Source organism: Gastrolobium bilobum, unplaced genomic scaffold (assembly GCF_033153095.1).
Source record: "Gastrolobium bilobum isolate Gb01-03AN ecotype WA unplaced genomic scaffold, APGP_CSIRO_Gbil_v1 utg5912, whole genome shotgun sequence".
NCBI classification, from domain to species: domain Eukaryota; kingdom Viridiplantae; phylum Streptophyta; class Magnoliopsida; order Fabales; family Fabaceae; genus Gastrolobium; species Gastrolobium bilobum.
The window spans coordinates 99001-107411 of record NW_026895512.1 but is presented as its reverse complement, the minus strand read 5'-3'; the positions used below and the strand labels follow the sequence as shown (position 1 = coordinate 107411).

Below are 8411 nucleotides of genomic sequence, written 5' to 3'. Positions count from 1 at the left end.
CTCTAGTACCAAACACACTCTTAGTTGTGGGTTAACGCTTTGTAACAATGCAGGGGAATAAGTGCATGCACAACAACAAAATACATATTGTAAATGAACATTTTTCAGTACTCATGATAATTAGTGATCATTGAAAAAGAGTAAAGAATAAAGATACTGTAAACAAATCTTCCAAAAAAAAATATAAATAATAATAATAATGTAAACAAGAGGCCTGCAAATTGGATATTCAATCCAAAAAATATAGTAATAAAGGACATCCTTAATCATTTAGAAGAAATAAAACAAAATTTGTAGTAGCTGTCATTAGAACCTAAACCTCAATAGCAAGGCACTTCAATCTTAGTTCTAAAGTTTACAGTTTTGTTGAGCCTGAAATTTTCAGATTGTATGACATCAGAGATCAAATGCTGCCTAAACATGGCTATGAAAGCTTCCACTCTTTCATTCAACTCCTCCTTGGATAACAGTGTTACCTGCTCCTCCTCCTCCTCCTCTTCCTCATCCTCTTCTATCTCATTCTGAACATGGACATTAGTACTAGTCCAACATTGTTTTTTGCAGCATTCAATTTCTTGAGAACACTCACATGGTTTACTCTTCTCTTTCTTTTCATTTTTTACTTCTTCAACATTGTTTTCACTTTTTGAATTTTGATCACAATAGCCTGGCCTCATAGACATGAATAGAATGGCTAATAGAATCACATTGAGGACTAGGAACACCCAAGCACGCCATTGCTCAACTAGAAAGTACTTTAGACACACCATTAGAAGAAATGTACCTGCTGTTAACACAATAATGTGTGTACTATCCTCCTTGTGCTCTTCCTCCTTGGTTACTCTCTCACATTCCCTCCTCTTCACCTCCATTTTGGGTCTTGTTGCTGCTTAGAATTGAGCTAAGACCTTGACTATAAATCACTATGAGAAAGTGGTTCCTGTGCAAGAAAGAATGATAGTTTTGTTGGTATTGTGGGGGACTGCATAACTACAATGAAGGGTTAAAGTTGTGTTGCTGAGAGGAAATCAAAGCAAGGTGTGAGTGGTGTAAGGTGCTGAGGAGACAAGCAAACATAATACATACAAGGAATGCTACTTTGCCACGACTGCTACCCTCCATGTGGTGATGATTTTCTGATCCAACTTAGGATTTAGCTTTGTATGTTAGTGTATGTCTGGCTTGGCGTGCACACCAAATCACCAATAGCCACTACCCTTATAGGAGTGATAGGCTCGTGACATTGGCACATAGTGGTGGTTTAATACAAATTACTCATTGAAAGTAGAAATATATTCCACTTTCATGTTTCTCTTTGTTTTGGTTTTAAGTCTTGGAAACATGTAATTATTTTTATTTTTTTATCTTACTTTTGGATATTATCCATCGATTCATGGATTATTCGACTAGTCTAATTCGAAAATTACATGGGCGACACAAAGCTCTCTTACCAAATTTTAACACATCTGCATTCTCAGACACTTGAATTTAATATCACTCGTTAAACTAGAACAATCCCTGACCAGTTGATCCACATGTTTTGCTGATAAAAATTTATAATTTTGAAACAAAATTAGCGGAGTAATATGGGTACAATGACGTGAAAGTAACGCTAGAAAAAGTACCTAGAGAACAGGGGAATTGGAATCTCTTACTCAAAGTGTGAGAACAGGAGATTAAAGAGCACTAGAGTTACTGGATGAAAGGCCAAAAAGATAGAAACGTGATGGACCAAAAGCACGCCTGATATGCACATATAATCACAGAATGTCCCCACATGTCCAATGATGTAAGCTCTTAACCTTGTATCCTTCTTACTTTTTAGCTGGTCCTGCCAAAAGTGACCAGCCACAGTACACAGTAGATTCTTTATCGGTTAGAAAGTTCACCACTGTGATATGGGTTCCTTGGTGGTGGGCTTTTGGATTATGAGGGTGAAAGGCATGCTTGATGAGAATTCATTTGCTCTTTATGTTGTCATGGACTCATGGTATTAGAGTGCAATTGATGAATACTACTATGGCCATGTATAACTTTTTGTATAATTACATGTAAATATAAGAACAAAACTTCCAAGGAACAGTGAAATTTACATCTGAAAAACTAGAAGTCAATTTTAATCTACCATGGTGTAAAACTGTTTTAAGCGTATATGTCATGTATCAGTAAAAGTTGATTGAATTCTTTTAATGATGTGACAAATAGTAATTGGATGATAGTATAGAACAATTTGATGTTGACAACTAATTAAAATTTATATGAAAAACCAATCAAAAATAACTTTAAATACTGTCAATTACCTACTCAGATTCCCCTAGGGAACTTCATTTATTGTATGGGGAAAATGTGTGTCATTTTAAATGACACACCTTACATCATTTCACTCTCACAAAGAGGTAGGACCCACATCTTTAAATCTTTTTTCTCCAACTCTCTCTTCCATGATTTATCTCTTTCTCTCATTTAAAATGATACAACTTTGTGTCCTTTGAAATTATACACATTTTTCCCTTATTGTATTACTTTATATTTTTTGTTACAAAATCAATAATCATACCCCTGTATAACATCCAAGAGAAATTCAATAAACTTTCCAATACTAACAAATTTCAGCAGCTCCCAAATTCAATCACCAGCAAAGCCTTGTTCTTGCAAAGTATACTTGAAATGTAAGAATTACAATCAAGTTTCAATAATATAAAGCCTTTTCTTCACATGAAGTTAACAATATAAAAATGGAGAAACTTGAAATTAGGAATAGAAAAAATTAACAAACATCCTAAGCGCTGCTACCACCAAGTTATGACCAAGTATTAAGCAAGTTTGAAATAAGCGGTTTAAGGGCCTCTGAAATAGGGGTTTGAGCCTGCGGAATGCAGCTGGGACAAGCAGCCTCAGTACCTCGAATGGGATTAATATCACAACCAAAGGGAGTGAGAATACCCAAGTCAGGACTAAACACAGCATTGCTAAACAATCAGGGCATACCTAGCAGACTCATTCCTCTCAAAATAAATGGCATACAGTAGCACATATAGTCAGGTCATGTATGTGATGTCCTGAGACTATGAACCCGCTTCAAAGTGTTATTTGCTTCAAAGGCCCGCTATAGTTGAATCATCCAGCCTTAAGCATCCATATTGATAGCACCACCTTTTTGCAGACAAAGATACAAGCTGCATAAAGAAAATTAATAAATTCAGACTGGAGCTCAAATATGGAATTTCTAAGGTGAAGCAACAGTGTAAGCCATCAGTATATTTCTATAGCAGGGCAACTTTCTATCTTGACGTTATTTTAAAGAGAACATAAAACTTATCAATGGAGGAAGCTAGGACTTGGGAGTTAGGACCCATTTGCAAGGTATGGGACTTGGAGTCCCACACTAATTGTATGGACAACTAATGTGGGGTTTATAAGACTTTGGACACTTCTACCCTTTGAGCTAGCTTTTGGGGAAGTGCATCCCAAAGTTCTTATCAGAGAAAGGCTAGAAAATTCCTGACAAAATAATTATGTCAATCCTGGGTATTCATGATCCACAGCAAACTTCCAGATAACCCTTTGTATTTATTTAACCAAAAACTCATTAGCACTTAAATCATATCCAATTATCTATGATTGTGCTCACAATTCAATAAGCATTAGAAGAAATAAGGGTAAGTTATTGTATGCATTCAAGACATAATAAGAGAATTTGACAGACCTGATGAGCAACCTGAGCCAGGCGCTGACTATCTCCATAAGGCTCATCCATCATGCTAGATATCTAAGTTTCTACTGCACCATTTTGTTTTTCACCACCCTCCTCTTTGCTGTGTTCTTCTCAGAATCAATCTTTTCATGTGGGTTTCCCAAGGATAATTTTTTCCGCTTCCTTTGGAAGGTATACTTCAGAAGCCTACTGTCATCTGATTGACCAGGATATGAATCAGTTTCTTCAACTGCTTTTGCATCTTCCAAATCAGTATTTGTAGATGGAACATCAACAACCTCAGTTTTCATATTAGAACTTGGACCTGTTAAATTCTGTGTAGCGCTCCCTTCTATATTTAATAACTCATTAGCCTTCTCAATAGGCTTCTCCACAAGTTCTAATTTATTAACAGACCGGACACTTTCTGTAACATCAGTGGACCCATGAACAGGTTCTACATCAGCTAAAGGGAGCACTGGCTTCATCTCTGCAACACATTCATCTTCACAACATTTTCCATTATCACAGACAGATGAGCACTGCTTAAGAACAAATGACGGTTGACAATTCTCACAAACAGAAGATTTCATTCCTAAATGTCTATGTATTCTTTTCTTTCTTCTACATTCACTAATGGCATAAGGCTTGATAGAAGGTAGAGCGCACACAGTTTTGTTGCATTTATTGTCCCCATTTATTTGTAGTTTACAAGAAGATAGAAAACAAGACCTGCAAAAGGAAAGAATCTTCCGTTTTTGTTTTTTATGGCACTTAGCATGCTTCTTAATTTCCAGTTTTTTGTTCCTAGCAGACGGTACACTAAATTTTGCAACTTGCCCATTACTGTCCTTGACAATGAGCCCATGCCTTTTACCAAAATGTTGATTGTGCACATCCCGAGTGAGCAGCTTTTCCTCCAGCAAGTTTTCTTCGAGTGCACAGATTCTGTGAGTAAATCCATTTTTACACAGTTCAGGGTCCTTGCTTCTCATGATGATGGAAGCAAAGTCAGAGGCATAAGCATAATAATCCTCCAAATTAGAGATGCACAATTGCTCACTTTGTTCTTTTGAATTACAGTACGTATCATCTAAAACATTCAGAGTCAGGGATTTTTCCTTCACATCACATCTTGCTACACATTCAAGTTCTTTATTAGGAGAGGATAGTGAAGTCTCAGGTTTTGCACTCTCCTGAAAAGATGCAACTTGCTTTACATTCTGTCCATCCAACGACTGGACCTGACCATTCCTTGTCTTTTCTAACTTAAAATATACATGTTTCAACTCAGCCCTAAGATCTGTTATGACATCCTCAGCCTCATTCAATTGTGCTTCAAGCTCTTCAATTTTTCTTTCCTGGTTCAATGATGCCATCTCCGCTTCAGCTGTCTGTAAACAAAGAAAACATTTGTTTATGATACATGTTATCCAAAATATCAAAAAGCACATCAAAGTGGGCAATACAACTAAATTAGAGTGGTTTTTCAAGTCAAGTATCAAAGGATTCTTCAATTAATGAGAACCTTAAGTACAGCAACTATGATAATTTCAGTCATGCCCTAAAGAGAATTTCCTTGTAAGTACAGACTTTGATAAGGCTTGGTCCTTGTTGTTGTACAGATTCTAACAGGGGATGACATAATTTCTTGTCTATTGACTATCCAAGACTGGAAAAATGTATCCCCCACACCCTTCCAATCATTCAAACTTTTAGGACTCGATCAGGGAGATGACATAAAATAATAGTATCAAAATATGCCTACTATAAGTATGGATGCATGCATAAAAACACATTAATTCCATGAATAATTTAGATTCAGCTTAAGAACTGGTATAGATATGTGACCTGAAGCAGGATATATCTCATTGGACAAGCAGAGAAATAAAGTTTTTTCATGACTTTCAAACACAACAGGAAAAAAGAGAAAAGCCACAACAGTTTATCAGTTTGCTCAAACTTCATTAAAACTATTGGGTGGGGCTACATTAATGATTTTATATATCTCAACACTATCATCCAAATTAAAAGTAAGTGACAGATTACAGGTGAACAGAAATGGGAAATCATTAAAATACTCTGCGGGTGGGGTGGGGTGGGAGGGAAGGGGGACTGAAAGTTAGTTGTCATTGATAAAAATTGAAACAAGCAAAAGCATGAAGGAGTGACTGCTCAACTTGTTTTTCAGGAATGAAGAACTTCAGTTCATTATCACGTGCATTGAAAAGTATAACCGTCATTTCTATGGGAAGAAGGTTCGCATAGAAGAAGCACAAGCTGACCAAATAAACATGCATGAGTTTTGTTTTTCCCTTTATCTTGGCACTCGGTCAGGGAGAATGTTGAATATATGTCGAGAACAATATCTCTCAGTCTATAATGAGAAATCGATTACGTACCTTTTTCACCCATATCTTTTTTCTCAGGTTTATCCAAAATTAATAGAAATTTAGAATCCGCCTCCCTGCCCCCTATCCACACACCCATCCCCTAAATGTGTCTTTTCAGAGTGCTTAAATTATGTTATTTCTAGTGAAACATCATTGACTCGCGAGAACAAAATGGGGAATAGAAAATAATGCACTGCTGCCGAGTCAACCTATTATTATTCTTTGATCTCGCTGGATTTGAAGTTGATTAATAGGTAAATTAATAAAACAAAATGCCGAATTATGTGCCAGTTAGTAGTAGCACAGGAAACAGATAATGGAAGAGGTAATATCCTGTAAAGAGGAAGAAGAGAAGAACACAGTCAGAGGGTAAGAGTTACTACTGAGATGGAATAATGCATCTCCAAGCTTCCATTGTAGAAAATCAAGCATCCCGAGGGGAATAAGATTAATTCTGAGGATACAAAACAGAGTCTAGTCACATTCACAGAAGAAAAAGCAAAAGAAAAGTTAGACCAGAACACAGTCAGAGCTAGGTAGTCTAGTTCACAGCTTGCCACTTAAAAGACAAAATGTGATAAGCAAAATAATAACGCAGCCAAAAGTTTTGATATATAACATTTCATTTCATCCAGAAAATGATAGGCATAACAACGCCACTTGAACAATCAAAATCTGCTCCCATCACATCACTTATGATCCTAAGGATCTTCCATATCCTAAGGACCTTTACTCAATCAGCTTCTTCTTAGTGCTTTAGTTTTCCATCAAAATCACTTTTGCTTCCAAAATAATTCATTCTAGGTTGTAAAACTGATTCTGTGAGAAGCGCTTCTCCAAATGTATAGAATTGAATTTAGGTGTAAAACCCATGAAATCTTCCAAAATATACTAATTACATTTCAAAAGCAATTCTACGTTACTATCCACACAAAATCAACTCCTCTAAACTAACTTTCAAAATATCATTGCCAAATACAAATTAATTCTCTTAACCTCAATTCAACCAAAACCTAAACCAAACGGATTGTTTATTTAAAACACACACACACACACACACACAGATATATATAAAACTTCCAAACATTAAAGTCATCAAATAACCATAACAGCCACGTGAGTTGGGTTTGAGAATGAAACCTTAGCATCAATCATCTGCTTCAAGCGGAGTAACATGTGAAGGGCCTCCTCTTTCGCCGAAGCGAGCTCGTTCCCGAACCGAAGAGCTTTCCGTTCCGACGCCATTACCCGAGCCGCAGCCTCCTTCGCAGTATTCAGAATCATCTCCGCGTAAGCTTTCTTCAAAGCCACCATTTCCTGCAAACAAAAACAAAAACAAAAACACCAATCCATCAAAAATCAAATCACATAAACATCAATAAATAAATAAATATTATCAGAATAAAGAAAAACCGAAAGAACTAAAAATCAAAGAGCTTAAACTCAGAACTAAGATAGCATAAAAAAAATTAAAAAAATAAATTGAGTTTATGAGTGTGATTGATTCAAGGCGAGAGAAGCATAGGATACGGCGGTGACGGTGACGGTGATGTTAGGTAGTTTTTTTTTTTTTTTTTGAGATGAAAATTTGAAATTTTGAAGAGAACCCAACGAACCTGAGCTTGGTGTTGTTGCATGGTGATGGAGGAATGGGAATGGGTGTTGTTGTTGAGAGGTTCCGTTTCTGAGATGAGAGTGGTTTTTCTCTCTCCCCCAACCATTACTGTTGCCGCTCCAAGCAACTGTGTAGGTTTCTGTTATTAAGAAGAAAAAGAGTGCGCGTGATTTTACCAATTTGCCCCTGCTTCTATCTGTTTAAATTTAAAAACGAAGTTTGAATTGAAAGAATAATAATGATAACCGGCAGGATCTTTTGACTCTAGGGTAAGATTTATAATTCTTACTCTTCAATCTTTTGTTCTTATGACCGTTTTATTATTGGGAAAAGTATTTCTTCAGTTATCGAAGATAAAGTTATTTCCAGTGAGCTCAAAACGACGTTATTTTGAGTTATAAGATTAAAAAAGTATAATGATAAAGACTAATATAACCCTGCAATATAATATAATTACAAAAATACCTTAATTTTTGTCCCAAAACAACGTCGTTTTGAGCTCACTGGAGATAACTTTATTTCCGGTGATTGGAGAAATCTTTTACCCTTTATTATTATTAGTTATTACATTAAATTTAGTGCTTTGATTTTCTCATGTTAAATGAGAATTGGAATTTTTCATGTTGTGACTCAACTAGTGATGAGTCTCACATTTATTAAAAATAAAAAAATAAAAATTTATATTCAAATCGAAAAATTATAATATGAG

The 8411-nt window shown here is 35.8% G+C and overlaps 3 protein-coding genes across 3 annotated transcripts; all 3 read right to left on the bottom strand.

The window, feature by feature from the left end:
* Nucleotides 1-320: 320 nt before the first annotated feature.
* On the bottom strand, nt 321-872 carry LOC133314815 (uncharacterized). The gene has a single exon (XM_061516346.1). It carries the CDS (start codon nt 870-872, stop codon nt 321-323), a length of 552 nt encoding a protein of 183 aa, XP_061372330.1.
* A 1921-nt stretch (nt 873-2793) lies between these two features.
* Nucleotides 2794-4342, bottom strand: LOC133314683 (uncharacterized). The gene is made up of 2 exons (XM_061516202.1): nt 3707-4342; nt 2794-3176 (listed from the first exon to the last, which is right to left on the bottom strand). The coding sequence occupies exon 1, from the start codon at nt 4285-4287 to the stop codon at nt 3778-3780; it is 510 nt and encodes a 169-aa protein (XP_061372186.1). The 5' UTR covers nt 4288-4342; the 3' UTR covers nt 2794-3176; nt 3707-3777.
* A 49-nt stretch (nt 4343-4391) lies between these two features.
* On the bottom strand, nt 4392-5937 carry LOC133314807 (uncharacterized). Its single transcript, XM_061516333.1, has 3 exons — nt 5875-5937; nt 4542-5088; nt 4392-4426 (listed from the first exon to the last, which is right to left on the bottom strand). Exons 1-3 carry the CDS (start codon nt 5935-5937, stop codon nt 4392-4394), a joined length of 645 nt encoding a protein of 214 aa, XP_061372317.1.
* Nucleotides 5938-8411: the final 2474 nt, after the last annotated feature.